This window comes from Peromyscus eremicus, chromosome 17 (genome assembly GCF_949786415.1).
Source record: "Peromyscus eremicus chromosome 17, PerEre_H2_v1, whole genome shotgun sequence".
Classification (NCBI taxonomy): Eukaryota; Metazoa; Chordata; class Mammalia; order Rodentia; family Cricetidae; genus Peromyscus; species Peromyscus eremicus.
Genome location: NC_081433.1, coordinates 9904228 through 9927017, shown reverse-complemented (window position 1 = coordinate 9927017; position 22790 = coordinate 9904228). Strand labels below are relative to the sequence as shown.

At 49.1% G+C, this 22790-nt stretch overlaps 1 protein-coding gene across 1 annotated transcript in view; it reads right to left on the bottom strand.

Moving 5' to 3' along the window:
• Myom2 (myomesin 2) overlaps positions 1-10292 on the bottom strand; it is a 70383-nt gene extending 60091 nt beyond the window's left edge. The window contains exons 1-4 of the mRNA XM_059244993.1: positions 10241-10292; positions 8847-8897; positions 4958-5075; positions 2892-3047 (exon numbers count right to left, since the gene is read on the bottom strand). Coding sequence (XP_059100976.1) covers positions 2892-3047; positions 4958-5075; positions 8847-8897; positions 10241-10292 — 377 coding nt within the window. The remainder of the gene's footprint in view (positions 1-2891; positions 3048-4957; positions 5076-8846; positions 8898-10240) is intronic.
• Between the last annotated feature and the right edge of the window lie 12498 nt (positions 10293-22790).

Below are 22790 nucleotides of genomic sequence, written 5' to 3'. Positions count from 1 at the left end.
TGCCTATCCCTCAGCAGGAAGGGATAAAAGAAGATGAGGGGGGAAAAAAACAAAACAACGTTTTCTACTTAGTTTTGCCTCTTGCTTTTCAAAGTGTGTTAACGGCGCACAGGAAGTTACAAAGAACAGCAAGTGTGTGGTTTATTAATACAGATATGCACAACATACATCTCTTGCTTTCTTGGCATGAAAGACACAACTAATACACTTGGTCACTCCTTAGAGTCCTTCAGGAGCATGTACATGTGGGTGCTTGGAAGGATCCCTGCATGTAGAGGCTGAGGGTTCACAAACAATGAAGAAATACCAGCCCAGCCTTAGTCCTGGGAAGTCAGAGTCATTCCTTCCTATCAAAGCCAAGGACCAATACGTACCAGACTGAACTAAGGTCTGCAAGGAATAGTAAGAGCTTGTGATAACAATTAGGGCTGGTGAGAGTGGTAGTGAATAATGAATGACCGAGGCTCCCATCAGCGCTCAGCAGGGCCCAGCTCTACCACAGCTACCCTACAATGCAATGGTATCATCTCCCTGAACCCTGGGATCACTCACTAGCCACCTAATCTGCTTTCAGAGGAAGAAGTGCTCTCAAGACCTGAGATGGGGAAGACACCCACGTGAATGATGAGAGTAAAATATCCTGATTCTATGGGGGGCAGTGGGGGCAGTATAGGGATGGCCAACCCCACACCTGCAACCCTATACCTACCAAGAGGACTGACCATCAACAGTGGGCAAAGAGGCGCCATCAAAACTCAAACCCAGACTCAAACTGAGAGGACCAATGCAAACACTCTGTGTGTCATGAAGACTCTCATCAGCTGAGACTGTTCCAAAACTGTGCGAGGTTCATAACCAACACACCAACCACTCAAGTTAATGATGTTCACTTTCCTCACCCTACAGTGGGGACACTGAGGGACAAGAATTTGCATATTATGTTCAAAGTCACACTGATATGTAACTGATGGACATAAAACACCATGGCTCAAATGTCCAATGTCTAGTCTACAAACTTAAATACAATCAGGAGATATCTTTCCAAAACAATTGAATACTTACAACCTCAGATAGTTTATGTCCCACATAGCCCAGGTTGACCTGGAACTCACTATAGACCCAAAGATGACTTGAATTTCTGATCCTCTTGCCTCTACCTCCCAATTGCTGGGAATACAGTCACGCACCATCATACCTGGTTTGTGTGGGACTTGGGATGATACCCAGAGCACCACAGATGCTAAGCAAGCACCCTCCCCACCGAGCTACCCCACACAGCTGACATTCTGAAGTCATTTCTTAACACCAGAAGCTCTCACTTTATCATAAAATCAATTTATACAATTCACATGGTACAACATACCTAAGGCATTTATAAGCTAATTCATTTTTTTTTTAAGAAGAGATGAATAAAGTTCATACTTACAAGTCTACATATATAGTATTTTACATGTCTGTCCTTTGAATGAACTCTTAAGGTATAACACATTTCAATGTAAGGTAAGTCCTTAAATGGGCAGTGTCCACATGTGAGTCCATGGAGAGCTGGTATCTTACTGCAAGACCTGAATTTCAAACTATGATTTCACTGCTTGACTATTCCTCTAGGATGTTGTTCTTCATAAGTACTACTAAACTTGGTGCCTTGTATTCTTTAAACACACATCTTAACTAACTAAATGATAATATGAAGATCACTAGAAGTATGCTTAAAAATAATCATAACTTTGACATTGCTGAGAATTCCTAGGAACACAGATTTACTGTCCCTGGATTTAAAAGAAAAACACGCCAGGAATCTAAAAACAGGAGGAATCTTGTTTCCATCTGACTTTGTGCTGCTGTTCTAAAATGTATCGTTGTTGCTGAATAACTGTACTTTTTCAAACAACCGAAAAGAAGACGGTCCTTTGGGCTATCCACCATCCGTCCAGTTACTCCATCATTGAGCAACTTTCCAATAAAGCAAGCTTACCCGACTCTCCTGTGTCCTTACCAATTAGAGTTTCCTTCAGAGAAACTCTGAGAAACTTCAGGGAGCAGTGGGTGAGATATCCAGTAGGTATGAAATATTTGGCTGCTTGTGTTATTCTCTTTAATTATCACGGATATTGTGTCCATGAGTGCAGATGCATGGGGAGGCCAGAGGCATAGGATCTCCCGGGACTGGAGTTACAGGTGGTTGCGAGCCACCTGGGAATCAAACTCTGGTCCCCTGCAAGAGCAGCAAGTGTCTTAGCTACTGAGCCGTCTCTTCAGACCTATTCGTGTTCTTCTTGAAAGACCGATGCACAGCCACCAGTTGTTTCCCCATCATTTGGATTTTGTAACTTTAGGACTGACATTTTGGCTGGTCCGTCTCTTTCCTATGACAGTGCACCCTCATGAGCCAAATCCATTGAAATCTAAGATAGGATGATTTATGGAACCCTTATGATTTATGGAACCCTTCGTAGCCCTTGGTGTCCACAGACACAGCTGTTTAAACACTGGCTGCCTCCTCAGAAGATGACCTTGCTCCAAGGGACAACAGAGAGTGTGATGGAAACTCCATGGTGGAGTCTGAGGCTCCGGATGGCTTAGGGATCTAAGTACAGAGGGTAAGCCAAAAACCGTATCTCAGCCCTGGCCAGTATAATGATGGAGGTGCAGTCCCAATTCTTTGTGGGTTGGGACTGATATTAGATAGTAAAGAGTAAGCGAGTGATGGGAAAGAGGAACTCAGCTCTGGTTATAAGCAAGCCCGGCTTCTGCTGCTGAACCTCCCCAACTAGCACCCCCTTGCCCTTCTCTGCCCAAGGTCACCCAGCCCACAGCTGAATTGGACACCAGCACTTAGAAGCACAGATGCTAAGGGCAGCCGCTGATGGAGGACCCGAAGAAGCAGTTACCTGTTTTCATTTTCAACTTCCTCCTCTTCTGATGCGCTCACCCGCTTAGCGCAGAGCCTGCAGGTCACCCCCGCAGTGGAGCTCTGACTGGAAGCTCTCTGTGAGGAGGACCTCTCTGTGAGAGACCTCTCAGAAGATGACTGGGAGGTTGCTCGCCTGCACAAACAGTGAAAATGATTAGGTGAGCTGGAAAATTATTAACACGTATGCTAACACACAATGCTCCCTTTCTATACATCCAGTCCCCCCTGCAGCACACACATGTGTATCCAGAGCACAGGCACACAAGTACACACATATGTACATGTATGCCCTTGAGTATCCCATACAGATGCACCTGGGCACACCTCATACATGTGTATGCATACATGCCACATACAGAGGCACACACATACACCACTATACACACCACACAAACACAAGCAGGAGCATGCATGGCCTTGGACACACACTCATACCCAGACATTTATACTTGTACAAGCACACATATACATGGATATATATGCATACAAGCACAAGCACACATATGCACGAGTTCACCTAAGCCCAGGCCTGCATCTTTGCATGTGGCACCCGCTCTCGGTCTGCAAACACCCTCTGAAAAGCACTCCCCTGAGCTCCCTGTGGCTGGTGCTCCTCCTGCCAGCCATTTCTGAACCATCCTTCCTGGTTTTCAGCCAAGATGCTGTGTGTGTGTGTGTGTGTGTATGTGTGTGTGTGTGTGTGTATGTGTGTGTGTGTGTGTGTGGTGTGTACGCATGTGTGAGTGGTGTGTATGTGGAATATGTGTATGGTGTGTGTGTGTGTGTGTGTGTGTGTGTGTGTGTGGTGTGTATGCATGTGTGAGTGGTGTGTGTGTGGAATATGTGTATGGTGTGTGCATGTGTATGTAATGTGTGTGTGTGTATGCATGTGTGAGTGGTGTGTATGTGGAATATGTGTATGGTGTGTGTGTGTGTGTGTGTGTGTGTGTGTATGCCTGTGTGTGTGTTTATGTGTGTGTGTGTGTGTGTATGCATGTGTGAGTGGTGTGTATGTGGAATATGTGTATGGTGTGTGCACGTGTGTGTGTGTGTGTGTGTGTGTGTGTGTGTGTGTGTGGTATGTATGCCTGTGTGTGTGTGTTTATGTGTGTGTGTGTGTGTGTAGTGTGTATGCCTGTGTGTGTGTATGTGTGTGTGTGTGTGTGTGTGTGGTGTGTATGCCTGTGTGTGTGTGTGTATGTGTGTGTGTGTGTGTGTGTGTGTGTGTGTGTGTGTGTGTGTTAGAATCCCAATCACTGTGGAGATGGGCTGCAAATGTTTGGCTTTGTTTATATCAAGGGATGGTAACTAAACGAATGCCACAAGCAATTCTAAATATAGGGTGCCGGTGACATGTGGCAGGCACCTACAGCGACAGAAGGCCAGGCTCCGAGGCCCCTTCCTGCTCACAGCCCTCTCTCTAATCAGCCCATGGGAGTTGTAGATAGGCTGCCCCACACACAGTGCCAGGGAGGCACGAGCTGCAAGCTGGAGGAGACCTTGTCCTTCAGCGTGGCCCGGAAGACACCTAGTCCTTCAGAAGCACCCAGCTGCCCCCGACGGGGAGGACACGCAGGTGTCACACCTGTACTACTGAGGTAGCAGAACTGTGGTCAGAACTGACTTCATCTCCATCTTTATTCTGCAGCCTAGGAACCCTGCCAATTGTCCTGCCCATTGCTTTCCTCTTGTTCTTCTATATTGTGAGTGACTCTTTAAGTCCCACTGCCAGAAGACACCCGGGGAAGAGTAGAAAGTCGGGGGCCTGTACTGAGCAATCGTGAGCATCTCCTCCAGGGGCTCAGGGTCAGCCCACAGGTGCTGCAGGATACATGACAACTCCACCCAGCTGGGTCATGCAACCCACCCAACCTTTCGTCTCCAAAAGGGATGTGTACATCAGGAATGCGGTCTTCCCTGCTTTCAGACTTCCCACAAACCATTTCACCACCAGACCTCGGGGAACAGCACAGTCTCCAGCCGGAAAACATCAAAGCTGCACATTCAGAATTCGGGAAGTCCAGCCAGGACCTGTCAACTTACTTTTTCAATGCATACTGGTCCAGGAGGTACCTGGTCTGGATGTTTCGATATGACTGATCAAAGTGCTTGTGTCTTTTCTGGTAGAAAGGGACTGCCACCAGGGACATCTTGGGTGCTTCTGAGAGAAGAAGAGCATGAGGAGTCAGGACCTGTGATTTCCGCCTTTACATTCTGCATCATTCCAGGGGAGAAAGATGGAGCTGAGGCAATGGGCTCTGTGGAAAGGGTGCTTGCAGTGCTGAAGGCCTGAATTAGGGTCCCCAGCACCCGTGGAAAAGGTGAGTGCCACATGCCTGTAGCTCTAGGCTGGAGGGGGCAGAGTGGAGAAAGGAGGAATCCAGGAGCTCCCTGGCCCGGCAGTCCAGAGAGCAGAGATCTCTGAGCTCAGTGAGAGACCTTGTCACATAGTAAAGTAGAGAACAATTAAGAAGGACACCTGACATTGATCTCTGGCCTCCACATGTGCATGCACATGTGCACACAGAGAGAGAGAGAGAGAGAGAGAGAGAGAGAGAGAGAGAGAGAGAGAGAGAGCAAACACACACACACAGAGGCAGAGAGAGAGCAGACACACAAACACACACATAGAAAGAGAGAAACAGAGACAGAGAGATAGAGAGAGCAAACACACACGACAAACACACACATACACACACACACACATACACACACACACACAGAGCAGAGCAGACACACACAGAAACACAGATAGACACACAGAGATGGAGAGAGCGGACACACACATAGAGACACACAGACAGACAGACAGGCACACACACACATACAGATAGATACATACAGACACAGAAACACACACAGACATATACATACAGAGACAAACACACACAGGGATAGACATACACAGACACACAGACAGATACATACACAGACACACACAGACACACACACACACACACACACACACACACACACACACACACACACACACAAGAAAGGCTACTCCAATCCCAAGAGAGGATTACACAGATACAAATCATCCTCCACTATACTCATGAAATCCAGACTTCTCTGGAACCCAGTTTTTTGGGGGGTTTGTTTGTTTGGGTTTTTTTTTTTTTGTTTTTTGTTTTGTTTTGTTTTTGATTTGTTTGGTTTTTTGTTTGTTTGTTTGTTTTTTGTAACTGCCATGACAATCAGAAAATGTGACTGTATGTTTTTCTTTCATTTCTTCCTTAACGGTATTTATAGAACGCCTAATGTGCTCGGGGCAATGCAAAAAGCAGTGTGAGGAAAGAGGGTAAAAATAATTTAAACAGATTAGAGGAGTAAACAAATACCTGAAATGACAGGAGCCAGAGGCCACACAGAGATAGAGAGTGCCCTGCAGAGGAGAAGAGAGGGCACCAGAGAGGCAGGCCCCCAGCACAGGACGTGTGGGGAGGGCCAACAGACAGAGGTCAGGAGGCAGGACCGGTTCGAAGCATGAAGGTAGGAACACGGTGTGCAGCAGGACCTTACTCTAGGAAGGCCTGCAGCCACACCAGAAACCTCCAGGGGCTGCCCCACGGCCTTGGAAAATTACTAACCCCCCAGTGCCTCCAAGAGTCATCTGAAGTCATGATCCATGGACTTCTAGTATCAAGGTTGGAGCAGATGCAGGAAAGGACAAACCAAGACAGCAATGAAACCCCAGGATGTGAGAAAGTGAGCAAGGCTGGGTGAAATTCTCCCGAGAGACCATTGAGAGATTTTGGAGCATTTCAGGAATTACACGTGTCCATCTAGTGCACAGATTCACCCCAAGTAAATAAAATTCATGCCTGGCCCCTTCAGTCACCTCTACACAGTCACTCAGAGGCAGGTTTCCTCTGTCTCTGTGATCCTCGGTTTCCCAGGTAAGATACAAAGAACAGCCCAGGCCTGAGCTCAGAGTCTGCTGTGTTTAGAACCCAGAGCAGACTCTGAGACTGCCACTCACATGAAAGGACATGAATGGGGGCTCAGGAGGGAAACTTGAAGGCAGCTCAGAGAGGAGACTGCCTCCTTTCCAATCCTCGTCATCATTCAGCCGTCTGTATATTAGAAAATTCACCATAGTGCGCCATTTACCCCATGATCAATTCCAGTTAAGACTGTGGGATCGCAGAATCACAGAGCTGGGGAGGATCCTGGGAATGATCCCAAACACAGGCCAGCCCATCCCCTACCCCACACCCCCACGGTCAGCAAACTTCTGTCTTGGGGGCCTTTTATGCTTCGATACACTAGCATGTGTTAATATTTCTTCTTAACGACCAGCATGTTAACCAGCCATCTCCTGTCCCAGAGGCCAAATATGCTCCCCAGATTCCACAGAGTGTGCCACCATCCACTGGTTCCAAATGTGTAAAGAGACATTGTGCCCTAAGGGCCACACAGAAGCAACCCAGCCAGCCTTGAAGGAGAACTCAGAGGTCAGGTGCCAGGCTCCCCGGGGCCAAACTCTGCCTCCAGCTCTGTGATGTAGCCTTGGGGCTTACTCCTAATCTCTCCAGCTCTGATATTCCACACTGAATCTATGTCACAGCTGGCACTGTGCTTGGTATGGAGTAACAAACAACAGACTCCATGGCTGTCTCTGTCACAGGGTCATTGTGACATTCAGCCATGTGGATGGGAAGAGGTACCTGAAAAGCCCCCTCACTTTAACACGGGGCGGGGGGGCCTCAACTGTACCTCAGCAAAGTGATCCCCAAGAAAGGTCTGCTGCCCATGGCTGCATGTGTTATCTCTCTGGGGACTAAAGATAGACCAGCATGACAGAGACTGGTTTCCTCTCTAGGATTTCTTCCCTAATCCATCTGCCCTGATAACTTCTAATTCTTCAGCAGAAACCATAGACTACCACGTCATTCCATATGTGTACTTACGTAAGTGTTCATGCCGTGTTAACTTTCAAATTGTTTTTTGCAAAAAGAACTCCAGACACATGCTCCGTCCCTAGCAGAACTATCCACAAAAGAGGGCCAAGTCCACTTCACTAGACGCATGCCTCCGTGTGTAATGTAAGACGACATGAGTCATTATATCTCAATGGCCCTCTTCCCTTTAACTCAGCAGAGTGTCCTACTCCATGCTACAGGCACAGACAGCACATGGTCCGGTGTATCTCTGACATTACCTCACACGCTATCCAGTGGGCCTGGAAGTCTTCAAACACTTCACGTGTGAGGAGCACACACTTTGTAGTGATTAGCAAGGAACCTCCTGCCTTAAGTGGTCATGTTCCCTGGGCCCCTCACTCTGACACACAGACCCACTGCAGATACGTCCCCCGGGTGCCTTTGACAAGGGCCCCAGCACTTTGCTGCACTTATTCCTATACTTTGTACCCCTAATGCCATCAAGGGCAGGAGTCAAGGACTGTTCAAGCGCAGGCACACTCCACTGGACGCACTTTTCAAACCACAGCCTTTTGGAGCAACTGATGTGTGTCCACCATTGCTGAATCCCCAAGACCACTGGATTCCAAGAAGGAAACACCTTGGAGTTCATGGCTCGGGGACAGTGCCAGCTGCATCAGTGCCCCTGAACGCTGTGCCTGGGACCCTCGGCTCCACCTGTCTCCTCAGACTGCTACCAGTCTTATGCCCAGCAAGGCATATCACGGGGAAAGGAGGCCTCACGGGACCCCAGTGTGAGCTCTGCTGCCATCGCTGACTCCTCGGGACTTCTCACTTCAGAATTTCCCTGAGTCGGGCTGGCTTCCCAACCCCATGTCTATCAATGGGTCCTCCAAGAAGCATATTCCTGTGACCCAGAAAAAGGTCTGGGGCTGCAGTCTGGGAGTATCAGGTGCATAGGCATGAAAGGGCCCTTGGAGAGCTCCCCCAGACTCACACTGTGACTATCCTTCTTTCAGAAATACTTTAAGTGTCCCCACACGTACCCAAAAAGACGAGGAGCACCTCTTCTCCAAAGGGCAGGTTCTGACGATCCCCTGGAGTTCAGGAGCACAGAGAGGCTTTGGTTCTGGGGACCCCAAGGCCTGAACCCTCACAGCGCCAGGCTACTGTGTGGTTCACTGTAAAACCAGGGGACTGAACTAGCATCAGAAATATCCCTCTAAATACCCCTCGCCTCCAGCAGTGTGTGTCTATGGCTGTACGTAATTAACATCAGAGGCCATGCTGACCAGTAATGCTGAACCCTCTTAGATGGACACGCCCTGCCTGAAGGACTGGTGCATTCCAGCAGAGCCAAGACACCAGCTGCTCCTCTGACCACTCCCAGACACTTTCCGCCTCAGCCCAGCTCTGGAACCACACCCGAGAGGCTCCTGACATGTTTAGGAATTAGGACACCACCATGAAACTTGAGCCTGTCCCCAGCGCCGGGGCTCCGTGTCTGTGATGTACCTTGTTCTGAGCCCTCCCTGCAAGGAACAGTGGGAACAACCTCTTTTGTGTCTCTAAACACGGTTTCAGTTTGTGAAGACGTGTCAGGCGGAGAGCATTTACTCCTGTGCAATTAAAGAAATTATTTATATAGCTAAAAATGCCAAAGTTCATAGACACATGGAATGAAAATAGTTCAAGGGAGAAGAGAGAACCAGCTGACACAGTGTAGACCACAAGGAACAAGTCCCGAGTTCACGAGATGAATTGTTTCCCAGCTCACTCACAGTAGAACCTATTTGTCTAAAGGGTTTTTTTAATGACTTATTTCGAGGGGCAGTGGTGGCGCACGCCTTTAACCCCAGGCGGATCTCTGTGAGTTCGAGGCCAGCCTGGTCTACAGAGCAAGATCCAGGACAGGCACCAAAACTACAAGGAGAAACCCTGTCTCAAAAAAAAAAAAAAAAAAAAAAATGACTTATTGTCAAAAAGGACCTCTTACCACCAAAAACAACTAGGCACAAGTCAAGCCATGGGGACACTGAGGATCAATTAAACATGGCTGGTTCTGCAGGGTCCCTCCTTTGAGAGCCTTGGCATAAGATAGAGAAGGGTCCAACTTTGTATTCACAAAGCGCTCAACTGTCTGTGAGGACTCGTCGGCTTCCCATAATACTTTAATAGTGTGAATTTGACACAGAAATCATCCCAGGCAGCTCCCACTTGGGCAATCCTTACAGCCGCCACCCACAGTGCCACCCTATTTCACAAAGGAAAGTGAAGTCAGCAGTCATAAAAACCGCACAGAGTCCTATTGACGATCTCCCCTGGTCCTGCATGTGACGGACCTCGGGTGTTTAAGCTCCCAGGTTCGTGTGAGCTTCATACACATGTGCTGCAAATTCGATTTAACATCCTTCCAGAGCACTTGGCAGCTTCCCCTCACTTCTGCTCCATTCTGCCTTTGCAGAGCTCCAAATGACAGTCGGTGAGCTCATGGGGCACAGCATCTCCAGAGGGCACGTGGAGTTGGCGTGGGCCCCAGAAAAGAAGCTGTTGGCTCCTAGCACGGGCTTTTATCTGGGGCCCCCATTTACTCAATATCACCTTGAAGTGTCGTGGTTCCCGCGTGCTCTCTGTTTCCTGTTTTTGTTGCACTCAGGAGGGAAGGAATGTGGGGCAGGTGACAGAGAAAGCTGAGGGTTTCCAGCCCCGCCCTCGAGGGCAGCAGGAGCTCCTTTCCCCCCCCCCCGCGGTGGGGTGGGCGGGCGCAGCTCACTGCACACAGCTCCACGCAAGGCATAGAGCTGGAGACCCGCAGGATCCAAACTCCAAATGTACAAGGACGGGAAACCCGACAATCCACAGACAATTGTCCTTTCACTGAAAGGGCTTGAACCTCCTCCCGAGCCCTGCCCAAGCTCTGCGCTGAATGCCTGGTGTTTCTCTGCCCTCCACCCCACAAGAAAGTACCCTTTTTCTAGTCCGCCCTCTTCTCCTCTCTTCATCTCTGATCCTTTTTGTAAGAACCCCAGAGACCAAGTCAATCGGCTGCTTTAAGAACAGTTTTTAAAAAATAAAAATAAAAAGGGCAGGAAACCCAGGGGCACAACCTACCATGAGGGGTGTCAGATTATACAATACTGAGACCCAGAACATAGGGAAATAAAGAACAGACTTGGGGGTAATGCCTAAGGGTGTAGCTCAGTTGGTAGAGGACTAGCCTAGCTTGCCTGAAGCCCTGGGTTTGATCCCCAGCACACGTTAAAAAAAAAAAAAAAAAAACACCAGGTGGCACACACCTGTGATTCCAGCACTCTGGCACTCAGATGAAGGCCAGAGGATCAAAAGTTCAAGGTCATCCTTGGCTACAGAGCAAGTTCAAGCCCAGCCTGGGATATATGACCCTCCCCCTTCAAAAGTGAGGAGGGGGAGGAAGAAAAAGGAAAAGGAGTGGATAGGGGAGGAAGAAAAGGGAAGGGGAGGGATCCTAGCTGGGCTGAGCATAGAGTCCAGTCAAAGACAGGCAGGCACACCTTGGGTGGAATCATTTGATTCGTCCTAGAGTAAGGAATACCTGCAGGTAACTCTTCACTCTGGACAAGGCCCCACCATGGGAAAGCAAATGCAGCATGCTCTGTGGTCCCCCAAAAATCCCAGCCGGGGAAAGGAGAAAGACTCACCCAGAGGAGACGGGCCAGAAGAGGAGAACACCACTGCGGAAGAGTTTCCCAGACACTGGCTGAGGACAGCAGAGCTAATTTCTCCCCGCAAAGCTCTGTGCTTCCCTCCCATTTATGGCCAGAGGAGGTGCTATATTTAGGCCCGGGACTGCCTCTCCCAAACCCATACCTGTATCATAAATCACAGGCCTGCTCACTAGAGGAGAAGCACCAGATACAAGAGAGTCCATCAAAGTAGGAAGGAGCAAGTGTTGGTACCAAGTCCCGGGGGCTCCACCCTCTGCCCCTCTGGCTATCACCCGGAAGAAAGAGCAGACTCTGGTATTGCATCTACCCAGATTCAGGCACAAGATCTGAGAGCCGGACCCAAACTCTCAGGCATGTTTTCCCATTCGCTGAAGGTTCCCTCACATGTGGAGTGGGGGTTCTCTACATGAGTAGCCATAAACACCTGGGTCACCTGTTAACCAAAGCACCTAAATCCAGGGTGCTATTGGCAGGGAAGACGGCAGCCCCATGTATTTTCAGTTGTGTGTGTGTGTGTGTGTGTGTGTGTGTGTGTGTGTGTGTGTGTGTTGATTTAAACTATTCCCATCGGGGTGTGACTTGAGCGTGAGAGAATTTAACAGGAGCTGCCCACCTGAGTGGGGACAGCCTGCGGGGTAAGCTCCGTCTTATTTATGGTCTTCACACTGTGCCACAGCTGACCTGTGGGAATAATGGCAGGTGTCCATCTTTTCACACAGCATGTGTCCAAATATAAATAACATGCACCTGGCATCATGGTCACGCTGCCAAGAGGAGGAGTCTGAAGGGATGGCTGTCGCTTGAGGACTCTAGCCAGTCAGCCCCACAGCGCTCTGTATTGCTGTCTTAGGCTGTGTGCAGGAGCAACCACCTAGGAGTTTGTTGTGCAAATGATACTTGCAAAGGACCTGGAAGCCGTTAAGGAAATCCATGTTCCCGTATCTAGTTGATCAGAATAAGCTGAGGAACAAGCAAACGCAGGCGCAGAAAGGACTAGGGTAAAGGCCACTGCTGCTTCATCCAAAAGCCCCTCCGATTCTTAGTGCCTTATGCACTTTTACTTTGTATCTTATTTTCCCTAGCACCCCAGTGCCCTAATATATGCGTCCTGGTTAATTCGACTTTACCTTGACACATGTGAGAGTCATTTGGGAAGACTAGCTCTCAACTGAGACAATGTCTCTGTAAGATTGCCCTAGAGGCAAGCTTGTGGGGAGTTTTCTTAATTAGCGATCGATGTGGGAGGGCTCAGTCCATTGTAGATGGTGCCACCCCCCGGGGCAGGTGGTCCTGGGTTCTGTAAGAAAGCAGGCTGAGCAAGCGATGGGAAGCAAGCTAGTGAGCAGCATTCTCTCGTGGTTCCTGCTTTCAGGTTCCTGCCCTGACTGACTTCCTTTGATGATGGACCATGATGTGGAACTGTAAGCTGACGTAGACCCTTTCCTCTCCAAGTCTTGTGTTTTATAACATGGTTATGATGCTTTATAACAGCCAGAGAAACCATAACTAAGATAGAAATTGGTACCAGGTCATGGGGTATTGCTGTGATAGACTTGAGTGTGTGTGGAGGAGGATTGTGGAAGGGCTTTGGAATTAGAGCTAGAAAAGCCTTTCAATGTTAAGAGCTCAATGAGCTATTTGGGGACTTTGAAGATAAACCCAAGAGTAGGGCAGATAGCAGAGGCTTGGCTGGTGAAGGTTCTACAGGGCAATTTACATGGTGCTGGTCAGCTGGGGCTGAAGAATCCGCTGTCATTAACAAGAGACCAGAACCACTGAAGTGAAACCTTTGCTTTGCTGGGACAATTGCTGCTGGTCAGCTGGGGCTGAAAAATCATCTGTGATTAAGAAGAGACCAGCATCATGGAGGTGATGTCTTCTGGGAAGTGATTCCTCAGGGTCGACACACAGAAGCTGTGGTCCACGGGGAACTGAGGCTGTACCTCATGCTAGCAGTGGAACTTGGTAATGTATAAGAGTTTCTAGGTTGGTACTGGTTTTGAAGGCATGAAGGGGACACGGAGAGCAGTCAAAGCTTGGCATCATGAGAGGCCATTGGTCAAGGGATCTGCCTCAGTTGCAGTAAAATCTCCAGAATGGAAGGAATCATGGAGAGAGGCTTAGCACCATGTGTCAGGGTCAGAGTCCCTGAAGAGAGCCCAGGAGAGGCTACTGGTGAAGGTGCAGTAGCCCAGTTGTGGCAGGAACCCAGCATTTTGCAGTGGCCTTGGACAGCTGGTCTGCAGAGTTCCCAGCAGACAACACCTTGAGGAACCATCGGGGTGGTGTGCAGAGATCTTCACAACTGGTCCCAGCACCAGGAACGCACTGCACTCTCTGGTCCTAGCTTCAGATAAACCAGGGATATCCCAGCTAGAGTGAAGTTCCCTGGGTCCTAACCAGTGTATACTCCTTCCTTCTAACATGATGGCAGGGCTATCTACCTGGTCTTACTGCTGCTCAGAACCAGGCTTCTCTCAGGGAGTCCTGGAAGTATCACACCTCTCTAGGCTCTGTGTGGATCCTTCCTTGATTTCAGGGTACTGTGCACTAATTTTTACACAGTAGGCCCATTCTGGAATGCTGGAGATCCCACTTAATAAGTCTGTGTACCGTGATTTCCTAACCCAATCAGGCTGCCACACTGGAAGACCACAGCCTGGGGGTTTGCTAACAGCAGGACTTTCTCTCAATTCTGGAGGCTGTAGGTCAGGTGGGAACATCTTTCTAGTCCACAGACTGTGCCTCCTGACTGTGTCCTCCATGGAGGAAGGAACAGGGAGCTTCTTGGGTCGCTTTTTAAAGTCCCTATAAATCCCTTGTGCCCAGGCTCCATCCTGGTGACCTCATCACTTCCCATAATCCCCACAACCTCACTATCCCCTTGTGGGTGCAGAAGTAACAGGGAACAGGCCACAAAGGAAGTCCCAAGGTCATGCTGTTTATACATATGAGGGACCAATTCTGCCCTCCCCCATATATCCAGGCATGGTTCACTGCACGCACCTCACTTGCATGTACTGTGGCTGCAGAAAGCACATTATAATGCTCCATTCCTACCCAGGGAAATCCCAATCACCTGGGTTCTCATTGCTACCTCAGTCCTGTCTCAGGAGGCTAGTCTCAAAGGACCCCAGACCCCACCCCCCTTATTTAGTTACATTTAGTTTATTTTGCATGTGTATCAGTACATAGTGCTCTGTAATACAGAAAGCCTGTTGCCTAGAATGCTGCATCTGAGGAGTCTTCGACTTTCTGGATGTGTCCACCTGAGGGAAGAACCCTTCACTGGGACTGAGGAGGTTCCTGATGAGAGACAGCCATGTCTTCCCCTGGGAATAAATGTCCCTTCTGCTCTGCGTAGGATGCATTTATTGAAACTTAGCCTTTTTTTCCTCCCTGAGACTCTGCCATTGGCCTTTATATGGAGTCAACCTGCCATAGATTGAACCTTGAAAAGGCAAATGGTGAGAGGCAAAGTATAGAAAGCAGGACTTACCATGGGATGTTGTTCTCCACAAGGTCCCCAAGGGTGAGATCAGCAAGTCCCTCCATTGCTGAAGCTTAGGGCTGGGTATCTGTTATGTACCACTGGGGGGGGGGGGGGGGGATCCAAATTCAGTAATTTTATGTTCAAACCCCCAGCTGGAGCTTACAACTTAGTAAAAGGAGTATACATAGTGTCCCTTTACATAAAAAGAGACCAAAAGCCAAAGAGTAGGGTCACAAATATTTGAATCTTACCAAACTCTGGAGTCTTTAGTGTGTGGACCAAAATTAATCAGGAGGATTAGGTTAAGTTACCACATAGTCAAAACTTTTGTTCAACTCAGGAACTCAACTTGAGGAGAACCTGAGAGGAATAGTTAGTCTCACGTTAATAATTTTCATGTATCGTGTCTTAGAAAAATAGAAGGTGGTCTAATGTGCGATGGAAAACATCCATCCAACTCGCCAAACCCTCACTGCTGCTCACAATCAGAAAAGCCCCTGGTTCTGGGCGTGGTGGTGCATGCCTTAGTCCCAGCACTCAGGAGGCAGAGGCAGGCAGACCTCTCTGAGTTCAAGGCCACTCTGTTCTCGAGGCCTGCAACACAGAGAAACCCTATCTCAGAAAAACCAAAAAGGAAAGAAATGAAAAGCCCCCAGGGGTCAGGACAGCTCAGAGGAAAGCAGTTCAGCATGGTGGGAAAGCAGTCCTGCTTCAGGTAAGTGTCCAAAAAGCTGAGCAAGGCATCTGCCATCTTCCCTATGTGAGTGTGGAAATGTCCCTCGGCCTCCATTTTCTCCTCTCGGAAAAAGATGAAGTCTAGTGAACCTTCTCCAGGGTCATGAGCAGCAGCTACTGTGACCAGGCCCCCCTCCCCAGGGGCTCCTACCTACCCTCTGCACCCAGGGCTTTCTCAGGAAAAGGGTGCTGCCTGTGGAATCACCTCTACCCATGCCCACTGGAGTAGCTAGGAGCTGAGCTGTGGTACAGCATGCACATCGATGCTACTACCATCCACCATCAACACAGAAACCATCCATAGAGAAATCAGCCCTCTTAGAGGTGGCATTGGGGCAGAGGGCATCAGTGACCACATTCTGGTTACACAGCATGCCCTGACTTGACTTCCAGATTCCGAGCCCATGTGCTCTTATAGCGTGTGTTTTTCTACCTCTCCACTGTCCATGTGGACTTGTCAAAAGGGAATCAGTGCCTTTAACCCCAATAGGATGTCACATGTTTTCTTGTGGCCATCGGTGAGATGTGACCCCGTTCTGGGGAACTCTGTTTTTTTTTTCCTAGCTCTTAGTCAGTCAAGCACAGTCAACAGAAAATGTTTAATAATGAGAGTCTCTTGTCAACTGACCTGTTACACGTTGTGGTAGTTTGAATGTAATTGGCCCCCATAATCTTTTAGGGAGTGACACTATCAGGAGGTATGGCTTTGGTGGAGTAGCTGTGGTCTTGTTGGAGGAAGTGGTCCCTATGGAGTTAGGCTTTGAGGTCTCATATATGCTCAAGATATAGCCCAGTGAGGCAGTCCATTTCCTGTGGCCTTCTGATCAAGATGTAGCCAGCATCATGTCTGCTGACACACCACCATGCTTCCTGCCATGATGATAATGGATGGAACCTCTGAACTGTAAGTGAGCCACCCCAATTAAATGTTTTCCTTTGTAAGAGTTGCCGTGGTCAGGGTGTCTCTTCACAGCAATAGAATATCTAAGACACATATATACAGTGTTTCTCCTACTTTTATTTTATCCTCCCATTATCAGGGACTATTAAGGCAAATGCTCATATTCCCTTAATTGATCCTTTTTTTTATAATATTCACTTTACTTTGTACTCCTAGTGAGGTTATCTGGTGCCTCTCCTGAGACCAATGTCAGTGTGACAAGCTATACTTCAGATCTTGGGTGAGGGCTTTTTCCTCACTATACCTGACACTTTCAACACACCCAGAAATGCACTATACCCCCACTGGAACTGGGATAATAAAACCCAGGTTCTCCAACCGGAAGGATGAGGTGCTCAGACCACACACAGTGCTCTTAGTAGGCCGCTCTTCATTTTAAGACAAGCATGGTTTCTGTGGCGTGAGGTCACTTGCCCAGCCTGCATGCTTGGTGTCTGGCATCACTCCGTGTCTCTGTAATGGAGCCCACAGGCTTTCCATATTTTGCAGATCAAAACGTATCCTAGGAAACCCATCAACAGATCTCAGCAATGTACCTGGCAGGTATCATGTGTGCAACCCTCTGGCACCAGCTCCAGCGTGTTCAACCCAAGCTACGTGCCCAGGCCCCAGCGAGCGGCAGGAAGCCCAGGACTCAGAGCAGCAGCAGGAGGCTTTCCCTCAGACTGCAAAGGTCTGTCTTCAGCAGGCCAAGGGCGAAAGTGTTCTTAGCAGACAGGAAGCCACAGAGGACATGAGGCCCGGTGCGTGACGGAGAGGAACACAAGTGGCTTAGTGTGTGTATAGTTATCTGGGCAGCCACACACCCGTGCATCTAGGTAGCATGCTGGGCTGCAGTGAAACATTCCTGCAGCATCTTAACCTGTGGGAGTAGCCCACCCAGCTGGAATTTACCGGTGGGATAGCGTACTCTCCCACAACCTGTCTACACCAGGGGCCAGGATTGCCTGCAGATGTTGGCATAGGCCTGCATCTTTGCTCTGACACATCTGTCAACGTCCAGCATGCTATAGAGAGTCAGTAGGCATATATTCCATTAAATGTGAAGGCTTGGATTTTACCCAGGTTCTATGGATGGGCATCAGCCTTTAGAAACATCTGACTCTGGTGTTTGCATTTAATTTCTTGCAGGTGAGGGTGTATGTACATGCCCGCGTTAGTGTGTGCCTGTGTGTGTACATGCGCGTTTGCATGCATTGGGAAAACAGAGGTTTTCAGTGTCTTCTTCTATCGCTGTGCACCTTGTATATTTCGAGGCAGGGTCTCTCACTGAACCTGGAGTTCACTGAGTCTGCTACACTGGCTAACCAACGGACTCCAGGGATCTGCCTGTCTCTGTGCCCCAGCACTGGGGTTAAGACGTGTACCACCGCATCCGGCTGGTGTGTAGGTGCTAGGATCCAAACCGAGGTCCTCAGGGTTTGTGTGGCAAGTGCATTACTGTTGATTCCTACAGTGGCTTTGGTGAGCCAGGCTAAGGCAGGAGGCAGCCAGGTTTAGATGGAGAGCCCTGAACTGGAATCAAGGGCACCAGCTCGGGTGGACTCTGCTTGTTAATCTATTCTGGGAGCTGAATGCCTATTAAGAATCCCTTCAGCTGCCCTGGGCCTTGACTTCCTCATTGGCACAGTGGGAATCAGATTAGATAGATACTCCTAGCTGAAGCCCCAAGAGGCTCTGGGCTCGGTTCTGCACGGTCATGCTCTGAGCCTAAGCTTGCTGCACAGGACCGTGTGGCCAGCTGCCTGCCCACGACGGGCTCCAGGAAACAGTAATGAAGGCCCGGACCAGCCATGCCAACAAGGATTCCATTCTGAAAATGCTCAGAGGCTCAAAGATTAGCAGCAGTGTGCCGCGCCACGTGTTTACAAGAACAGTGGCTCCAATAAAATAAAAGCGGCAGTAGGCACAAGAGTCCGCTCAGCGGGCCCTGCCTGTCCTGGCGAGACATGCAGCAAACAGTGCGCCCACTGGCCTGAAAAAAGAGCTGTTAGGGTAACGACACAGGCTGAACTGCAGCCGTGAGAGGAACTCATACTGCAGAGATCCATGAGAGCGGCATCCTTACCTTCACCTCAACTGCGAGAGTAGAAACTACGGTCCAGAGAGGTCTGTAAAAAGCCAGTAGAAGGCTCTGAACTAAAATTCACCACTTCTGATTTCTAGCCCTCCCTCTGTGGCGGAGCCTCCTGGGAGGGATGGGAGATACCCAAAGCCAGGGTACGGTCAAAGTCTGGGCTACCATCTAGACCAGCCTGGACCTGGGACAGAACTCCAGCTCAGGAGGCCGTGGTGAGTAAGTGTGGGGAGTGCACACGCGTGAGTCCAGTGGACTGAGCAACTTTCAGGGGCCCGTGTAGCTTGGACAAGACACAGTCAACAACAGAGGTGGGAAATCAAAAGTCGTTTAAAGAGCCACATAAACAGCCACTGGAGTCTGGTGTGGTGGGGCAGGCCTATACTCTCAGCTCTTGTGAGGTGCAGGCAGGGAGATCGAGAGCTCAAGGCCATCTTCAGTTACATATCAAGTTCAAGACCAGCCCGAGACCCATGAGACCCTATCTCCAAAGAACAACTAAAACAACAATGATATTCACTGCAATTTCAGCCATCCCCGCCTCGAGGCTGAGGCTAAACTCCACATTCACAGAGCCGGAATGCCATGCCTGCTTCCCTTGGCTTTCTTGGGAATACACTGCTGGTCCATGTAAACCTTAAGCTTGGCGGATCCTCAGCAGCCTCAACTGTCTCACATTCTCTGGGCACAACTAAGAACCATGGCTGCCCAGACAATAGGAAAGACAGGAAGAAGGGCAAATCCTTCTCAGGGTTAAGCCACTCTGAAGATTTACATATACCACCCCCCCTTAACTCAAGACCTGAATGAAGCCAACACCGAGGGGTTCTTCCTCGGGGACAGGCCCATTCTCAGGTGTGGGCCCGCACAGTCCTAGTCCCATCCCTTAGCATAAATCGTCTGTTGTCAGTGCCCCCCGCCCCTACCCCCAGGGACCCCGCAGCTGCCTGTATAAATGTCTGTTGACTTACTTGTAACTGCTCTGGCTACCCCTGAAGCCCGCAGGCTAAGGGTGAGTAGAACAGGCAGACTACAAGGTTACCAAGTAAATGAGTGGGTGTTAGGGATGGGGCAGACATCCCAGGCCGCGTCCTGGCCAGACACTCACCCGCCAGATCTGTGACCTTGGATGAGACACTGGTTCGGCTTCCCAACGAAAGGGAAGGGTGAGTGTGAAGTGGTTAGACAGGAGCTCTCTCGGGACAACCTCTCTCCCACAGGTCCCTCACAGTTGATCCTCTACAACAGAGCCACTCTGAGACTGGGAAGAGGGACTGTGACGGCCACTGCATGCCCAGAGGTCCAGACGTCTGTCACCCTGAACACACCCAGCCGATCTACAGAGCAGAAGCACTAAGAATGCACATGTTTAACCTGACACTCATGGTACCCGTGCACAATAGTTGTTCATTTGATTGGATCTAGAACCAACTAAGAGGCATGCCTCTGGGTAGGTCTGTGTGGGTGTTTTCACGAAGGGTTAGCTGATGTGAGCCACTACAAATATGAGGGTGCTGGGGGGTACCATGGTCACATGGACCAGGGTTTCAGGCTGCATAAAAAGGAGAAAGTGAGCCGGTTACCACCATCGCTCTGTTTCCTCACTGCCTGACCAGATGCCTCCTGCCCTTTCGAAGCCTCCCCTCCACGAGGACTATGTATCCTCTCAAACTGTGACCCAAACAAGCTCTTCCTCCCTGAGTTGATCTGTCGGGTATTCTGTCTCACCAACAAGTAACTAACACACTCATTAACTTCGGCAATCACTGCGAAAATTATTTACAAAATCATAAATGAGAGTTCTCCTCCCAGAGAGCCTCCCTCACGGCACCCTTAACAGCCACCGCTGCAATCTCGCATGTGTCCACAAGAGGGAGCACCAAGCCACCAGAAATCTGTTCCCTGAGAACTTCCCTAACTGGAGCTCAACAACAGTGAGCAAGAGAAAAGACACCCATAATCCTTTGCAATGTGGAAAAAAGTTTCATTATTCCTGACTGGGGCTCTGGCTAGTCACAGTAATTGTGTCTAACAGACAACAGAGCAGCATGGAGGTGGGGGTGGGGGGGTGGGGGGGTGAGGGGTGCGGATTGAGGGGTCAGAGTAACTGTGTCAACAGACAACAGCGTTTGCTGCCCCCAATCTGCCCCCCACGGATGGGAACAACAACAAAGGCAGGAAGGAGCAGGAAATAGGGGAGGCTGAATAGTGAGTACCAGCCCTGTAGTCTCAAAAAGACGAAACAAGAGCTGGAGAGAGGGTTCAGCAGCTAAGAGCACCAGCTGCTCCTCCAGATGAGCCCGGGTTGAATTCCCAGAACTCAGGGAGGCTCAAAACCATCTGTAACCCCAGTTTCAGGGACTCCGACTCCCTCTTCTGGCCTCCTTTGTAGGCACCAGGCATGGACCTGGTGCACAGACACACATACAAGCAAATAGTCCTACACATAAAATAAAAATAAATCTTTAAAAAAAAAAACCTCAAAACAACAGTAACAAATTTTAAATAGTTTCTAAAAATAGAACCAATGTAATTCCCACCTGAAAAGTAAGAGGGATGGGGGCAAAAAATATATACTAAGACTAAATAATTCTTAGAAAATTAAAAAAGAAAAATCCAGGTACTGAAACTATGTACTGAAATAATACAATATCTGTCACTAAATACTGACTCGGAATGACTCACCCCAAGAAGCTCTCATGTGATCTTCAAGTCCTTTCCCTCCCTCTATACAGATGGCTCCACTGAGCAGCCAAACCGTAGATTTGGGGCCAATTTGTATCCTTACAAGACCTGTGTATCAGCTTTAAATGCAGAGTTAGAAAGCTGTGGAGTGTGGAGCCACGTGAGCTGCAGGGGTCCCCCCAACAACACTGAGAACCCACTACGGATAAAGTATGAAGCCGATAAAACCGCCATGGCGGCACAGCCTCGCTACATGTGCACTATGGTTGGAAGTTGTTGAGAAGTTTTAGAAACAAAGGCCTCCACGACCTTGGGAAGCATGGTGAGAGAACACAGTACTAAAAGCCTGGTAAGGAACATAAATTCCAGGTTCTGGTAAAGGGAAGCATCAGGGATATGAACTCTTCTTTGTTGCCTCTAGAATGTCAGTGTTCTCCTTGCCACGCACCTCTGTGGAACCACCTCAGGAACGTCACAAACAGAGGAGGGCAGGGTGAGCTGAAACCTGACTTAGTGCCTGAGGCAGGTTGGTTGGGAGGGATAATTCCCACTGCTCACCTGTTCTTCACAACCAAGGAAGTTGGCTTGGTGACTAGATTCCCCCGGAAGCAGACATCTGTGTTGAAACAGTTGACCCATCCCTTTAAGACTACTCAAGTACTAACACTCTTGTATTTTGTCATTGCTCCTGTGATGTGTTCGTAAAATCGACTTCTCTCTCTACTGTGTGTCTCATCTAAACCCGGAAAGATAAAGTGATTCTAAAGAGGTGCCACCCATTGCCACACATGTGGAAACTTGCCCATACAGAGCCAGCCACACCCCCACCTGCAGCTCCTGGGACCCCAGTCTACCAGGCAGAGCCTCCAGGAAACCCACAGAGACATGTCTCGGCTTCATCAGACCAAGACGAGACCAAATCCTTAACTTTCCCCACATTCTGCTGCACCTGGGCTCTGCCCTGTTTCTTATAGGATGGTTATCACTTGCAAACATGATCTCCAGGAGGAAGGGATGCAGAGACAGCAATGGGAAGGTCACATATGTAGTGTTCTTGACCTAAATAATAAGCAAAGGGAGAAACTCTCTTCAGAACATTGATACTGGGAGCTGAATGCCCTGTGATGGGAACAGGTGTGCTACAGGAAGCATTGAGTGAAGGCAAGCGGGGAATTCTATAGACAGAAGGAATTACATCCAGCATCTCAAAACTGTCCTCCTTGACCACAGACTGAGAAGGGAAATGCCACTCAAGGCTGAGCAGGTGGTTGCTGGCAAACATCCTGGGTTTTCTGGACGAAATTCTGGTTCTATAACCAATGCATTGGGTTTGCA